This window comes from Xenopus laevis, chromosome 1S (assembly GCF_017654675.1).
Source record: "Xenopus laevis strain J_2021 chromosome 1S, Xenopus_laevis_v10.1, whole genome shotgun sequence".
NCBI lineage: Eukaryota > Metazoa > Chordata > Amphibia > Anura > Pipidae > Xenopus > Xenopus laevis.
This window is the reverse complement of record NC_054372.1, coordinates 50,443,510-50,461,733: the sequence shown is the minus strand read 5'-3', so window position 1 is coordinate 50,461,733 and position 18,224 is coordinate 50,443,510. Positions and strand designations below refer to the sequence as shown.

The window sequence follows — 18,224 nt, the reverse complement described above, 5'->3', positions numbered from 1 at the left end:
TTGTTAAAAATAACTGTCCTTTGGGAAGGGTTAAGTTGGGGGAAATTCCTGCTGGTTGGGCGTTGGTGTCGAGTGGATGGGAATATAGGCAGGGTGCCGGATCTCTCTTTCAAACCTACCTCCGTGAATCTGGGTAATTGTTCTTATCCTGCAGGGGAGGGGATAGTGTGATATGAGAATTGTTCATACAGTTTGACGATACACCGGCAAGAGCAACACAATATACTTTCCTCTATTTGGGAACATAGGCAGGGTGCCAGATCTCCCATACTAATTTTACATGAATTTGGCCTATTGTGATAATCCTGCGGGGAGGGTGAAAGAGCTACGAATGAATGGTTAATGCAGTTTCTTCATATATCCACAAGAGCACACTTTCCTCCAGAGGCAATATACTGGTGAACTGGTGTTACCTTTGGTTTATTTATTTAGGGTAAATTGGAGTCAGCAAAAACTTCTTTAATTGTCAGTAATAATGAACTATATATAATGCACAACATGAGTAAGTAGTGCGGCGCAGCACTGTGGCCTTACAAAACTATGATGCTGGGTACATTTACTACTAGGGATATGTACATGGAGTATTTATATTATATCTATGGACATGAATGGTTTCCTTTTGGTGTTCCTGTTTTCTCTGCTATTCAAACGTTCCCCTTATTGCTTACATGCCTCCCCCCTCCTGTCTCACATGAATACAGACCTGTATTCATGGGACCTTCCACAGGTCTCTGCGCTCCGAAGCAGAAATCTGCAGCAACTCGTTTAAAGGAAAACTATACTTGCCAACAACGTAGGTCTCTATAAAAATACATTGCATAAAACAGCTCATATGAAAAAACCCTGCTTCATGTAAATCAACTACTTTCATAATAATATACTTTTTAGTAGTATGTGCCATTGGATAATCCAAAATAGAAAATTGCCATTTTAAAAAATAAAGGCCACCCCCTGGGATCCAGGGGTTTCCATACAATTCATTTTCAAGTGATAAAGCTTAGGCTGATAAGCAAAACAGTTGCGCAGAAAGTAACTGCTGTATATAGACCTTTTATTTCTGAACAACAATTCATTTTAAAAAGCATAAACATCACATTCAGTTATAAATGATGCCGGTGTGCTTTCTTCTTTGTAAAGCTTGAATATGCTGGTGATCTTTTTAAGCCCTTTTCCCTTTTCTACATAAGAAGGTCAGTTGGCTTCATTTTATTATTGCCTTTTCCCTTCCTCTTCTATTCTGTTTATATCTTTCACTATTTTGCTGCCAACTCAGCATTCTAAGATCAAACTCAAGGGATGTGATAAGGTCAAGGAGCAGCAGATATTGTTTTCCTCTATCCATTCTGATATGAGATTTAATAACTTTAGTTCAAAGACATGTTATTGATAATAAAAATAAAAACGTCTTCGCATTCCGTTTCAGATTTCAGCAAATCTGTAATTTGGAAGTTTGAAGTGTCAGGCAAGTAAAAATTTATACCATAACAAAAAAGGATGATTTTCTGTAATCCAGCATTTATAAAGGCCCCTCTTGGTTCCTGACTGCTTTCACCGATCCTTATGTTGGTGCTTACAAAGAGTCAGAATAATTGCCTGTTCTTTTAAACTGCTGCTGTGACAACACCTCAAGGTGTATTGCGGGATTACAGAAGAAAACAGAACAGTGTATGAGGAATTTTAATCTTAAATTGCGTCATAGATTCCTGACGAGGCACTTATTGATGAAATATTTTTCTGAAAGAGGAAGTCATGACACTGCTATCATTGCACCATGTCTGAATCATTTCCTCTCCATTGTCACAAAGATGCACTGCTTGGCATCTCCATCCTGCCTGGCATTTCATTTCTCGTTAATTACCACTAGCAGCCTTGGATTATTGCTATGAGATCTATCAAATGTGGTCAACCTCAGTCATGAATTTACAAGCAGCAAAGCAATGCCAGAGGCGCTGCTTTCTCACGCTCCTGTGATCTCAGTGACCTTGATGTTTCACAACATCTGCTTCATTCCAATTTTCTTTTTCTTTTTTTAAGGAGAAGTATGAATAAATTAATTAACCTCTAAAACTCAATCTGGCATTTCAGCCACCATTTAATTACTAATGGCCCTGTGTTCGTAAAAAGGCTTTTTCTTGTAACAGGTGGTCAGTCTGCTAATTTTTTTTATTATTATTTAGAATCAGAAAAAGGAAAATTGTTAAAAAAAAACTCATTAAGAAAAAAAAATCTTATGCAGATGATTCTTAAGGGAAATACAGTAGACTAGTTTTCCAGTTAATTAATTGTCACTCAAGTATAACATGAAGATAAAATATTCACATGTCGTAATAATATTTATTTAATATGCAGTTATATATTCATGCCTGATGCTCTCTGACCCTTTGTTTTAACATGATGGAGTAATTAGCATTAATGCCATTGCTTGCATGATAAATATCTTGCAAATCCACTAGGGTTCTTAATGCAAAGCCTCTAAAACCTGCAGTTCTTGTGGAGGTGATATTAATCCTAACTAAATGGTGTGTCATATGAAAGACATAGCTAATTAAGAAGTCATCTAACATGAAAGAAATATCCTGCAATCATTTATAAGAATATGCAGAAGGAGGATTGAGTGCAGTGTGTAATACAATCTAGTTAATTTACTAATATTAGTATAAATTTGCCAAACACATAATTGACTGTTTTATTTTTATAGCACTAGATCAGAGGTCCCCAACCTTTAACATCCATGAGCCAAATAAATTTTAATGCAGTTGGGGAGCAGCACTAGCATGCAAATAGTCTTTGGGTGCCACATAAGGATTGTAATTGGCTATTTGGTAGCCCCTATGGGGACTGGCAGCCTACAGGAGGCTCTGTTTGGCAGTATACCTGAATTTAATGGAACCAAAACTTGCTTCCAAGCCAGGAATTCAAAAATAAGCACCTGCTTTGAGGCCACTGGGGACAACATCCAAGGGCTTGGTGAGCAACATATTGCTCATGAGCCACTGGTTGGGGATCACTCCACTAGACAGATAAAACCAGTGCAGACTTACCATACCTATATTGTGATCATCCATACCTTTCCAGTTGGGTACTTTGAGTTCTTTGAAAGGCAAAATAAAAACTCATTGGTCTAATGCAACTGCTAGTATGTCCTTTATCGAGAGATGGTGTATACAAGCCTCAAATGATATTTCTGCTGTATACCACGTTCTGTAAAATATTTCTGGACCACCACTACCTGCTAGCATTGGAAAAAATCTTAATTAATCTATAGACCCTGAGGATTGGTCTACTATGCGGTCATAAACCAAAAGAAGCTCTATTAACACAATTTTATTTAAGATATGAATGTTCTGTTAAGAAGGTACCTGAACCCCCAGAAGTTCAATGCACCACATATGGTGGACTTGTCCTATTGTCACTAGATTGTGGATCCAGGTGTATAATATTTCAGATCAACATCAGCCACGACCCACTCCAAGCTAAATTGAAATGTGCTGATTTTACCAAATCCCAACGTAAACTACTCACTAATAGTTTTCTTTTTGCACATCAAACTATTGCAGAGTCATGGGAATACAAAACAATACCATTTCAGGCATTTAAACAGAAAGTTGATTGAATTATGATGAATGAAGCCTGGGACCCCTGGATACAATATAGATACCTGATCCCATATTTAATGTTCTGCTCTCCTTGTCAATGTATTTACCTGAGATTTTATAATACCAATCAACCATATGTAGCTGAGGAGATAACCCTTAGACCACCACTGTGTTTGCTCTTTTCAAAAATACTTATCTAGTAGGGATGCACCGAATCCACGATTCAGTTTGGGATTTTGCCAAGATTCTGAATTTTTCAGCAGGATTTGTATTCCGCCAAATCCAAGTGACTGGGCGAACTGAATCCAAATCCATTAAATCACGTCACTTTTTGTCACACAAACAAGGAAGGCAATTTTTAACCTTGCGCTGTGTGCACAGTACTATTTCCCCATCTTTCACCTAATTTACCTATGCAAATTAAGGTTTGGATTCTGTTCAGTATTTAGCCAAATCTTTCACAAAGGATTCGGGTGTGGCTGAATCCTAAAATAGTGCAATTCAGTGCATCCCTAATGCCTAGCTATGTTTCTACTAACTGATTGTATAGACTACCTGTATTTTTACCACTCCTAAGATTTCCCTTCCTTTTCATTTTAATTTCAGTTACTTTTTCTTATGTTCAGAGTTTTAACTGTTAATTTACCATGGTCATGAAGCACACAATTTATAAACTATTGTAAATTATAACAAAAATTATTGTTTTAAAAAAAGAAGGCAAAATAGGGATTCAGTTCCTGTCTATTTCATGAATGTATGAAATTGCATTAACAGAAAAATTGTGCACAATGGAAACAGTATTTGCTCTGTACAAATGATTTTCCCCTTGCACATAGTTAATTTACCTTTTAGAAGACACGGTATACCACCAGTGGAAAAAATATTGTGTGTGCACTAAGGGGCCTATTTATGAAGCCTCAAATTTTTCTGATTGAGTTTTAAAGGAGAAGGAAAGGTAAAACTAAGTAAGCCTTATCAGAAAGGTCCACCTAAATATACCAGTAAACCCTCAAAGTAGTGTTGCTCTGAGTCCTCTGTCAAAAGAAACACAGCATTTCTTTCCTTCTATTGTTTACACATGGACTTCTGTATCAGACTTCCTGCTTTCAGCTTAATCCTCATTGCCCAGGGCGTGAGCATGCTCTGTTTGCTCCCCTACCTTCTCTGCTGTAATCTGAGCCCAAAGCTTTAAGTGAGCAGGGAGAGACTTTACATCAAGCTAATATTGCAGCTGCTATCCTAAACAAACAGAGAGCTTCTAGGTATGGTAAAATATTCTACAGAATAAATATAGCATTCTAGCTTGCACTATTACAGCTAATCTATTGGCAATAAAATGCCTCCGTAGCTTTCTTTATCCTTTAAAGGGGGGAAAAAAATCTGAATTTTTAGAGGAAAAAAACCCAAATTTTTTCAAAATGTAATATGTAGTGATGGGCAAATTTATTCGGCAAGTATGAATTTGCGGCAAATTCCTGCGATTCGCCACTGTCGAATAAGTTCACGAAACTGGCGAAAATTCGCCGGCATAAAAAAATGGACGCCGGAGCCGTTTTGGTAATTTTTCGCCGTTTTGCGAATTTCGTGGGAAATTCGCAAATTTTTCAGCGAAGCAAAACTGGACAAATTCGCCCATCACTAGTATTATGCTCTGAAGCTGCAAAAAATCCAAATTCAAAAATACTTTGGTTAAAACCTCTCAAAATCATGCAGAAATCAATTGCAGATGGTCTTTAACAACAGGAAGATTAATATTGATACATTTATGGATTGTTACTAATTGTGCATATGTATGGATGCTGGGTTTCATTTGGAGGGGTTGAACTTGATGGACTTTGGTCTTTTTTTAACCCTTTCTAACTGTCTAACTATGCACTAACTTCTCATTTTTCTTATGCAAATGTGCAGCTTTGAAAGAAATATACAAATGAGGCAGCGGAAGGTGGCACCCTGCCACTGTTGCATGTCACCTGATGTGGCAAATAGACCATGGATTTGCAGTAGTTGTCCACTTAAATATTGTAAATTGTTCTGTGCTTTCTAACATAAGAAATGTCATCTTCATTCTGCTATTTGTAAATGGCCAGATTATTGAATGAAGGGTATAGGGTTTATACAAGTAGCAGATTTGATGGGAAAATTTCTAAATAATCAAGTTATTCTTTACAATTCCTGCTCAGCAATCTGTCTCTCTCATTGCTAAGAGGGGATACTAAAGAATAACTTGAGTATGTCAGAAACAGTGCAGGCTTTTTAATTGATACATTTTAATGAATTATATTTAGAGTTTCTTATTTCCATGAGATAAAGCTTATATTACATTTTAAATTCTGCTTTAAAGACCATTTATTATATAATCCCCATAGATTTAGCAAGCAATGCCAGCCATTTAGAACATGAAAATCTCCTGTACCAAAAGGGTTCTAGCTTCAGGGGAGCAGAGGGTCACACCACTGTTTACAAAACACTGGTAAGACCCCAGCTAGAAAACGCAATTCAGCTTTAGTCCATGGTACTCAAATGATTGAGATTATTAGCTGACTACTTTTTTGTCCTAATGCATTAAAGTCAATGGGCGTTTTTTCTTATGGAGACTTTTTTGTCCTGATACATAAGTCCATGGATATTTTTTTTGTATGGGCATTTCTTTTTGGCAAATTTTTCCATGGTGAGTTTTCGCCGCATTTCCACTAAAAAAAAATCACACATGGCGAAATTCGGAATTTCGGAATTTCGCATGGCTGGTAAATAAATTTGCTCATCACTAGCCCTGATTTCACCACGAGATATTGGTGGTTAGTTCTTTCAGAAGACAGTTCTGTAATATTTAACATATTCAGATCCTGTATGCTGTTTTTAGATATTAGCTATTCCATACAATATAAATATTGATTTCTCAACTCAACACATCTTGGTATATTGGGAAACCATTTATCGGTTTCCTTGAATTTTCTTGTTATCATTTCTTTTCCTGGTAAAAGCAAGAAAGAAAGCTGTGTACGTTGTATTCAATATTGCCACTTACTGATGCCCAAAGCTGTCACTAACTTGATAGCAAGATCTGGTATTTCACATTGTATAAAGAAAGGCTCCAGCATATACCGTCCAAATGCCAGTGATATCACTGCTGTAGCAGCTGGGCTAAAAAGAAAGGGGGAAAAAAGAGACAATCATTTCAATGAAATTAGAATAAAATGTCTTTTCACTGAAAGTCAAAGATACGTTTAATAATGCATTTAATTCTGCAATAGCAAAAATGCTAATAGAGACCTGGGTTTAGTACATATTTGTCATTATGCAGATTATACTTCTTTTTCTTTTTGCTGTTTATGCATATTTCTACCAATTTAATTATTAAAACGGAACCAATTTGTACTGGAAAGGGACTTTTAAAAAGCAGCTGTTAGCTACAATAGGATGGTGGTAGTTGCTGCTTCATAAGTTCTTGATTAGTGCCATAGATTTAAAGAATATTGCACTCGACAGAATGTAAATCTGGAACTGTCCACATAGGGGAAATGAAATGATGTTGAAACTAATTCTTTGGTGTAAAATTTGCCTTTTGGCTTCAGGAACAGAAGGAAACTGTCAGTATTCTCACATCCCTCAGGAGACGGGTGAGAAAGGCGAATATATGAATTACTGATATGTATTAGGGCAATTAGCGAGGACAAGATCGGTCATGCAGTGAGCTCTGTATTCATCCACTTCTCAGCCTTATGAGGATTTGCTTATGCTGCCACACCAGTGTAAAAATAACAGGTTTAGATCTGAGCGAGGTTTGCCTTTGAGGCATCTAAATTGACTTGGCATTGGTAGTTTAAATAAACATTTAAGTGACCCTTAAATTATATATTGGTATAGTTAGAAACTTTATGATGTGTAAAAATCACATCTCATATCCATCAATGGTAAACCTTTCTATTGTAAACCTTTCCTGAAATTATTTTTCTTTAACGGACCACTAACCTCAATGAAATATTATGTGGCTGTGTGTTGCTGTAATTATATATGGTTGCTGGTCACTTTCCCTTGCTCAGCAAACCTACAGCATGTAATGAAATCTTAACCCTTGCACATGGGCAGTACCATGCATAATGGTGGAGGCACTGGGGTCAGAAAAGACTGGTGTTTATATTAAGTAGCTTAATCCAATCTATGGGCTAAAGCTGTGGGCATAATAGACTATGGCTTGTGTTCAATTGTAGAGCAGGGCAAGATTGCAACAGTAACCCTTTGTCCTGCCTGCAGTTGAATAACATCATTTAAAGGGATTCTGTCTATTTTTATGGTGTCGTTTTTTTTCTATATTATACAGTTTACACTGCAAATAATTCACTCTACTGTATAAAATTTAATTCCTAAAACTCCTTCCTTTAATTCCTGGATTTTTTTTTAGTTGTAATATTGGTGTGTAGGCAGCCATCGCAGGTCATTTTGCCTGGTCATGTGCTTTCAGAAAGAGCCAGCACTTCAGGATGGAACTACTTTCTGACAGGCTATTGTTTTACTTAATGTAATTGAAGGAGTCGCAGTGGGACATGGATTTTTACTATTGACTGCTGTTCTTATACCTACCAGGGAGCTGTTATCTGGTTACCTTCCTATTGTTCTGATGATGGACTGGGGGGGGAGAAGGTGGGGGGGTTATCATTCCAACTTGCAACCCAATATAAAGGGCTATATTTTGGGCAGCACTTAATAAAGTACTAAAGTTTCTATTTTGCCATACTGTGTTTTTGCACATTTCATCTACAGTATAACTCATGCCACTTAAATGATCTTATATTTGCAGTCATCCACTAAGGTGAATAAAACCACTAGTGTCAACAAGATCGAATTCAGTGTTGGAAAATAGAAACTTAACCCTGTACCCTCTGTTGCCTAGCATTCCCTAATTTGCATATGGAATTTAAAGTTGAATGGATGTATATGTTGCAGCAAATACATTACACTACACAAGCCCAGGGAATCTTAATACAATAAAATAAAGTTGTTATATTGCCCTACACATGAGCCCACAGTGTATAGTTAATGTGCCATATGTTAGCAAATGTAGGGGGGAAGCCAGTTACCCCAAAAAAAACTTTCAGCCTATTGCCCTGAAAAAGGAAAAGATGCTAGCGTTTTTTGGGACTTAGAAAAATATTCAACTATTTCTTTAGGATTGCCTATCTACTCTATTGCACTTCGCCTGGTCTGAGGTGGTGAAGGCAAGTCTGGCGCAAGAAGTAACGTTCAGTAAAATAGGCATCTTAGTGAATTTGCATAGTCACGTCCATTCGCCAGAGCGCAACTTCGCCAGGCGTTAGGGAGCGAACACCGCTAGAGTCCATCTCCTTCTCTAGCGAAGTTACACCAGCGACCGTTAGTAAATTGGTGATGTACTGAAATGACGTCACAATGGCAAATTTTCCCTGCGTTAGTCACTTCTCCCTTTAGTAAATTTGCCCCTATAAGAGAGATTGGGGTAAGAAAGCCACAAGAATGCTATGCACCAGCACTGAGGCAAAATATGATTTAAAGAGTCAGACATTTTTCACACAAGTATTAATAAAATAAATTATATGAATAAATGAAAACATTGGCACTGTTGGTTCTGAACCAAAATTTGAAAGAATTGCAACTGCCTTGCCTTGTTGTGTAACTCCCATGGTCATTAATGTGCTACTTGACTGCAGGCACTAGATGCCTAATGAGTATACAATGGCACAATCCTGGACCCATAGTTAGTTTATTTATCCATTAATCAAATTTTCATTCCAAGGACATATTTTAAGATGGATTATTATTTTGGCTTGAACTAGTAGAACAATTTGCAAGCTTCTTATTAAAACTTGGCTGACATTAGCACAAGAAAAATTATCAAGTGTGGGTAGTTTGTTAGTCTTGTGTGATTTGCAGAGCAGTGAGTTTATTTACGCTGAACACAGGCACTGCCAGGCCTTCCTGTAATTAAACAGCCATTTAGAAAGTTTGCTGCAAGTTTGTAAGTCACCTTATTAGGGCAATTATGCAAATTAAGTTATTTCTTACAAATTGGAAAAAGAGTGTAATTAGAATGTGATAAAATTATTACATATAAAACTGTTGAGATTCCTGCAAAACTCATCCTAGACAAATATTTAAAAAGAGGGAAACTGCAACCCTTCAGATGTTAAGGAACTAGGTGTACTTGAGGATTAAATCATGACAGGGGTCTATGCAGAACTGTACAGGGAGGACCACATTGCTTACTCATCCAATAGGATTTTTAATCCTGCCTTATAGATATCTGGCAATGCCTAACCAGGTATGGGTCAGACAAGCTGTCTTTTTGGCCCCATACATGACCTGGAGTGAGCAAATTGACATCCAGAGTAGGCTGTATGGCCACAACATTAAATTACTTAATGTATAAAGTGACATGGATAATTTAAACTAATTGTGAAAGCTACAGTGACACCTGATCAATAAGCATCAATAGTCCAATCCTGCTTTTGGGAACACTGAGGTTCAGCTTGTAGCTTCTTATTTCACTGCTCAGATTTGTTGGGGCAACTGACAATGAGCAAGCTGATTATTGACTAGATCTTCCAGGTCCACATTTCACAAGGTAAGGGGATGGGTTAGTGTCATCCCAAAAGTTATGCTTTTCACACACTTGTGTCTGAGGAAGTTTAAATCATCTGCATATAAGGTATATCAACTGTGCATTTTGTCACACTACCAAGGATTTTTTTTTTTTAAACATGGTGTGACCTAATAATTAAAAGGATTTTGTAATTACCGTCATGGAACATGTTATCCGAAATGTTCGGGATCTGGGGTTTTCTGCACAAGGAGGCTTTTCATAATTTGGAACACCTCCGCTAAAAATCATTTAAACATTACATAAAACCAATAGTTTTTTTTGGTTGTTTTGCCTCCAATGAGGATTAGGATATGCTAGTTTGGATCACGTACAAGGTGCTGTTTCATTTTAACAGAGAAAAAGGATATCATTTTTAAAAATGTGAATTATGTCATTAAAATGGGTCTATGGCAAAATATTTAATCAAATTACCAGTTACTTACCGAATAACCAAAAGCTCTACCCATACTCTTATGAAGGCAGGTAATGGTCCAAACGCTTCCAAAATATATGTATAATGACCCCCAGATTTTTTGATACAAGTTCCAAGCTCTGCATAGCAGAGAGCACCTGTTAAGAGAGAAAGACAATGTATTTGTATGTGCTAGACAACCAAAAGAAAGCAAACCTACCTGTGGCTAATATCACACAGAGCGATTAAAGAGATGCTGTTCTTAAACATTCACTATCCTCTGCTATAAGCATGTAATGCTGTGTTTTTAGCCATGGGTGGTAAGCTGGAAGATTAACATTCAGGAGGTAGTTTATAATGTTCCTGTAGACTACATGTTGACTTCGCGGAAATTTCGCAAAATAAATTCACCCATCACTAGTGTGCAGTCCAACAAGATACAAGAAGCATTGATCTCTCAGTAGGCTACGGCAAATTGTATGTCATAGAGTAGATACAGCCATTCAGCAGGCAGCATATCATTACCTGCAGTTTATGCTCTGTTATGTGACCATTAAGAAAGTTGCAAGGACCACAATTCCACATGTCTATCTGAGAAACTACAGGGCAATTATTACCATGCCAATGTACAAGACATTAAGGTTACACTTTGGCTGGAGTAAAAGTAAAAGCTAATTATTATTGCCAAAGTGGAAGAAGCTGCCTGTAGAAATGTCTCATAATATTGAAGATACATAGCTACTGGGTGCACCATTTGTAATCACTTTTTTTCAATGTAATATTCACGGATGATTTTTAGTAAGAATATGTGCTCAGAACTTGGAAGACTAGATGTTAGCTATGACATTCACAAACATTAGTATAGGACGATATTCTATTATCTCATCAGTAACAATTGAAATCATATATACGGTTTATTCTCACTATTAAGCTTACATGTTGATTTCATTTTTACACTGAAGGATAGGACATACAATGGCATTTTGTTAGCACTACATCTCCTAGACACAGTAGCTCTGACAAGTGCCAGAAATCATAGATTTTTCCCATTGACTTTAGTAGGCTTTGGCACAAGTAACCCAAGACCTCCTGCCCCAATCATTGCCGGATTCAGATGGCAAGTTTTCATACATTTGTACTAGTTTGTAGGCTTCTTGTAGTGATAATCACTGAAGCAATTAGGAAGTATGTGACCATATCTGACCGTTACTAGAGGCCTGGTGCCATTCATCCAAAAATGCATCAGAAAACCAGATCACAATTATTTTTTTAGCGCAATGTTTTTTACCTACAAAACAAAAACTGTCTGCTCCAATTCCATCTGATGTGTCAAAATAAACACACAATTGTGTGTTCCCATGACAGCATTAGCATGTGATTCTATCTGCTGTGCCCATTAATGCAAACCATTCATTTGGGAGAGTGGGGAGCAAAGGAACCAGACTACACCCCCATAGATGATTATAGTTAGACTAATAGATGACATTTTCCTATTAATATCAATGACATGTCTTATCTTAGAAAATAACATGAATCCCCATCGCATTAAGCAAGTAATGTCTTAACAAACAAAGTATGTGCATAGAAAACGGATCCGCACACACACGGGTTAATGCAGTCGGGGAGTATCCCCTTTTATTCAGCCACCAAACATTCAACGTTTTTGGGGGGGGAACACACACCCACCCTTCATCCTGATGATGGCCATTATAGGGAGAAAAACATGCCTAATCCAGATATTCCCCATGGTTTTATTTTAGCCATATGTAACAATGTTAGTGTGTGAAAAGAGCAAATGCCTTTTATTGGGAGTTTCTGGTTAAGTAGACAAATAGCAGGGGACCTTTTTACCCATAAAGTGGATCACCGTACCAGAGGCCACCCCTTCAGACTAGAAGAAAAGAACTTTCATTTGAAGCAACGTAGGGGGTTCTTCACAGTCAGGACAGTGAGGTTGTGGAATGCACTGCCGGGTGATGTTGTGATGCTGATTCAGTTAATGCCTTTAATTTAAGAATGACTTGGATGATTTTTTGGGCAGACATAATATCAAAGGCTATTGTGATACTAAACTCTATAGTTAGTATAGATATGGGTATATATAATTTATGTGAAAGTAGGGAGGGGTGTGTGTATGGATGCTGAGTTTGAACTTGATGGATTTTTTCAACCCAATTTAACTATGTAACTATGTAACTATGTAACCATATGAAATGCTTCCAAAGTAGATGTTCCACATATAATTCAAATGGGGGGCTGCTAACTCATGAACATATAAACCAAATAGATCGATATTCCATGTCTCCTTATGTTCTGACAAATGCTACCCAATATTACAGTTGGCAGCATGTTTACAGCCTTTTTAAACACTCTTACTTGTCAGTCGTCACCTCCCATTTGATTTAATGAGAAACATGTTGACCAATGATTGTTCCGAAAGCTCATTCAAACAGATACAATCTTCTCTACACAGAGAAATGGACATTGGTAAAGATCATCCTTGATTACAAACAATTGGTCGTTTAAACAATGATCAATAAACAGTATCTAGTAGGGTTAAGCCAAAAGCAATTGGACTTTTTGAGTTTTCTTAAAAATGTTTGACCACTGATCTGACCGGCATCTTCAATTCAGTAGTATGGAAATTCCATGGCATTTAAACCGTTGCTAGTAGTAAAGTCACAGACATTCAATCGCAATAGTTCCATTGAACTTATTCAATCAATGTTGGCTGATACTCGAAGTGTGAAAGTGTAATCTAGTCACAATGGTACCAGGATCTTTATAGAGTCAGGTGTTGATTCTTCAAAGTACATGGGTAGACATGTGAATTGTTATAAAACCTTCGGGGTAGGAATGTCAAAGCGCCATTGTATGTAGATGATACGTGGCTTCACAGGTTCCTTCGCTATTCACCCATTAGGGTTTACATACTGGGGAATTCCCCTACAGCTCAACTGAACAGAAGTAGTTGCTTGGATGAACGGCAACACAATTTCAAGAAAACTCAGAATTTCCAGTTGCTTTAGACTTAACCCTAGTAGATATTGTATATTATAACCTGGTTCAATGAGAACGTCCACTGACAGTGATCAATAAAATAAAAGAATGTAATAAAAAGTCAATTCATGTTGTCATGCTCTTTTATATACAGTACCATCTCATTTCATACTCATTAGCATGCAATTTCTGCTCTTTATGTTAATAGTCTTTAAAACAATCACATTTGCAGGTATATAGGCAGTTTAAGGAAGGCATTACAATTATATACCCTTTAATCTTGAAAAAAAAACTGTACTTTTCAGATCAAATAATCCAGTTAGGTAAATAGAGAATAGCTGTTGGAAGCACTGGCAGAAACAACCATGAAAAAAGGCATGCCTCCTTATGTGATGAGAATAGAAATACCAAGCAAGCTAGTTATTTACACTCTGCTGCCCCAAATTATTATCTCCTTTATACATATACTGTCACAGGAGCTTTTCAAGTGTTTTGATGTTGATGTAGATTTACTTATGCATGCATTCCATTAGGAAAACCATTGCAGATATTACATTTAGTTACAAATAAGTCAATTATTTTGTACTAAAAGCAATAAAAGAAGAATAAATGATAGCATTAGATTATTTGCTACATTAGAATCCTTCCCTCTGAGATTAGTAATGAGACGTCAGTAATTAAAGTCCTTTGTAAAAATAAAAACAATGAATTGCCTACAGCATTTAATCTTTATCACCAGACAAATGAAGAATGTAAAGAAGGTGTTCTGTAGTATTTCAGCCATAAGCATAAATCCCTTTCCAAAAATGCTTTATTCTTGCCGATCTTCAAAAACAAATGCAATTCATTAGAAATGTTAAATAAGGAATTTAATTTGGTTAATTAACAACCATCATGAAGGATGGGAGACATTGAAGCCAAAGGACTCTAACAGTGCCCAGCTGTGTCCTGCTAGCTATGCTGCAGAAATATGGGCAACTGTAAACTAAAATAATCCCTGGCAAATGCTGCATGCTTTTTCTTGAGCAACACTGGCTAACTCCTTGCCCTGACTTTCCTTTTTGCTATGCTGCACATTGATAATATCAGGGCTCACAATGATAATATCAGGGCTGAATAGCCATCATGACCAGGTAGTAAAAACATAAAAGAAAACATATTTTGGACAACAAGCAGAACATTCAGTGGACCATATTTACTAACATTGGCGCAATATTTTACCAGCATAGTTGCCCATAGAAACATAGAAACAAGGAGTTCCTATTAGTTTAGGAAGCTGAATTAGTAGAGATGTCAGGGAGAGCAATTATATTATATCTGCCTATTGTTCTGAAGCTACACTGCACAGTCAAGACTGTGATCACATCAGCTTGTAGTTGCAGGGAGTAGAATAATGGAAGATAACTGTAATATCTAGCTTGGTGTTTCAATTTTAAATTTAATTGTAAAAAAACAAAAACAAACAATTTGTACACAATTATGTGTAAAGAGAACTATTAATTGGTGCTATTTAAATTGTGCCTGATTCTGAGCTTTAAGAAGAAGCCAGCACTTCAGGATGGAACTGCGTTGAGTTATTGTTTCTACTCTTCTCTACCATTAGGGAGCACTTTTAGCAATGCAAAATCATTCTTCAGTAGATGTGTCAGGTAGCTGCTATCTGGTTAGCTGACAATTGTCCTTTTGAAAGGCTGCTGATGGACTGGGATGTCAGGGGCCCACCAGAAATCCTTAGATTTCCAAACTATTATTCCTCCTTTCCTCACTCAACCTCTTTATTCAACTAGTCTTTTATATCTAATTACTATATTCATCCATTAAGTATTTTTTTCCTATAAAGAAATAGGGAATGACCATGAAATAGGCTACATGGTTAGAAGGAAGAGGGCCCACTGACACCTGGACCCACTGGGAGTTTTCCTGGTATCCAGGTGGGCAGTCCGACACTGGCTGGAGGTGGGAAGGGAGGGGTGATATCAATCCAACTTGCAGTATAGCAGTAAAGAGTGACTGAAGATTATTAGAGCACAAGTCACAGGACTGTGGACACCTGGGAAATGAACATCATGTCTAGCCCCATGCAAAATTTCAAAATGAAATATAAAAAAATCTGTTTTCTCTTGCATGGATTTCAGTGCAGAATTCTGCTGGCGCAGCACTATTAACTGATGCATTTTGAAAAAAACATGTTTTTCCATGACAGTATCCCTTTAAGGGTGTAGTTAAGCCCCTGGGTGATCATGGGTTAACTTCAACATAATGTAACTGTTATGGGCTTAGTACAGTGTTTGTGTTTTAATGTAAATACACCTTTGAATACAATTTGGACTGTTTACAACAGTTTATTTGCAAAGGCATTGTTGTTTCTTAACACCAAAGCAAACATATTTGCTTGCCTTTTTGTGAAAAGAGGCTAACAGGAACATTTTGTCAAGCTATGGAAGAAACATAAATGTAATCCCAAGTGCTTAAAGTCTAAAGTTTATAAAAAGATCTGTTTAGAATAGTGTTCCCTTGGGGAAACCGAAAAAAAATTGGTTTTGATTCAGTAATACAACTCTGTTTAATTAATACTTCCTGTTATAAAAGGCAATTTTTTTACTGGCTTCATTTCAAAATATTATAAGCATCAATTACAGTGTCAAGACAGGGAGCAGGGTTCAAAAAGAGCATGTTTGTTCCAGGCCCTGCACTTTCTAAATGGGTCTCTTTTTCTCTGTCTCCTCTGTTTTTCTGCAGAGCTTCCTTTATGAGGGAAAGGCTTGGAGTGAGGCACATGTCACCCTCTAACCACCCTGCTAACTTGCACATCATTTATAAATGTAAGTTATGGAGTGCCAATTAGTGATGGGCGAATTTATTCGCCAGGCGCGAATTCGCAGCAAATTTGCAAAATTCGCGAAACGCCCGCAAAAATTCAGAAAAAAACGCTGGCGCCAGCATCAAAAACAAGACGCCGGCGCCGTTTCGCGAATTTTTCGCCATTTCGCGAATTTTGCGAGAAATTCGTGAATTTGTCGGCAACGCGAAATGGCGCAAATTCGCCCATCACTAGTGCCAATGAGCACAGGGTTCTAGGAGCACTTTTGTATGACACGTAGGAGGGAAAGAGCTACCTTGTCTCTATAAATCAGGCATGTCCAAAGTCAGGCCCACAGGCCAATTGCGTCCCGTTTTCAAATTTACACCGGCCCTCAGCCTCCATCATGAGATTAAGAATGTGGCCCCCCAGCAAGGTGCACTCAGGAATCATGTAGCCGTAGCAGTAATATTTGGGCACATGATTAGTGAAATGATCGCTATAATGCTGCGTGTATGCTGAAGGTTTTAGCAATAGACACGTATGAGTACGTGTGACACCACACGAAACGCGTTAGGAAGATTGTTGGGGAAATAAAGTTTCTTTCTTCTTAATCACCGTCGTCTGCTGGTCTGTGAAAGTGCACGCAACATTGGATTAACATTACGGGGCAAATTCATCAAGGGCCGAATTTCGAGGGGTTAAATCCCTCGAAATTCGACTGGGGAATAGAATCGAATAGAACCGAATAGGCAATTCGGGCGAATTTACGCGCTGGCGAATAGTCGAATTGGCGAATATTCGCCAGGCGAATAGGCGCTCGATCGAATATTCGCTCGAAGGATTTTCATTCGATCGAATGCCTTTTTATTCGATCAAAAACTTGGAAAACAAGCCTATGGGACTTTCCCATAGGCTTTTAAAGCATTTCGGTAGGTTTTAAGTGGCGAAGTAGGCAGTCAAAATATTTTTAAAAGAGACAGTACTTCGACTGTCGAATGGGCGAATAGTCGCAGCGTTTTTGCGCTCGATCCAGTACTTCGACTATCGAATGGCGAATAGTCGCAGCGTTTTTGCGCTCGATCTATTCGAATCATTCTACTCAGGCGAATTTACGCCAATTCGATAGTCGAGGAGCACAAAAAACTACTCGAAATTCAAAGTTTTTTTACTTCGAATCCTTCACTCGAAGTTAGTGAATCGGCCCCTACGTGTCTATTGCTAACACCTTCAGAACACACACAGCATTATAGACGATCATTTCACTAACCATGTGCCCAAATATTACTGCTACGGCTACATGATTCCTGAATGCACCTTGCTGGGGGGCCACATTATTATTCATTTCATGATGGAGGCTGAGGGCCGGATATACATTGTCTGTCGGGTCTTCCTAAGCTGCGGGTTCGGGCCAGGGACAAGTGAGTAACCTGAATATGAATGCCTGTGAGAGCAATTGTTTAAGCAAAAGGTCCAGGGAATTTGCACCTGGACCCACCCAGTAACAGGGTGAGCGGTTACATTAATAAGTCAATTTAAATTGCTTAACTCTTCTTAAAAAGAAGACAAGGAGTTTGAACAAATCCAACTCATTTGTTATTAGTATATAAACACTTTATGGCACGTAGTGACGCGCCGCTCTCGCATATGTCTTTAGGGCTGAAGGTGTAATAGATGTACGGATGTGCCAGTACGGTAATCTAAAGTCGTATACGAGAGCTGCGCATCACTACGTGCCATTCCATGTCTATTGCTAACACCTTCAGCACACAGGCAGCAGTATAGACGATCATTTCACTAATC

General features: G+C 37.7%; 1 protein-coding gene across 1 annotated transcript in view; it reads right to left on the bottom strand.

The window, feature by feature from the left end:
* slc7a11.S (solute carrier family 7 member 11 S homeolog) overlaps positions 1-18,224 on the bottom strand; it is an 88,589-nt gene that overhangs the window by 64,925 nt on the left and 5,440 nt on the right. The window contains exons 2-3 of the mRNA XM_018243306.2: positions 10,653-10,779; positions 6,622-6,737 (exon numbers count right to left, since the gene is read on the bottom strand). Of these exons, the coding sequence (XP_018098795.1) occupies positions 6,622-6,737; positions 10,653-10,779 (243 nt within the window). The remainder of the gene's footprint in view (positions 1-6,621; positions 6,738-10,652; positions 10,780-18,224) is intronic.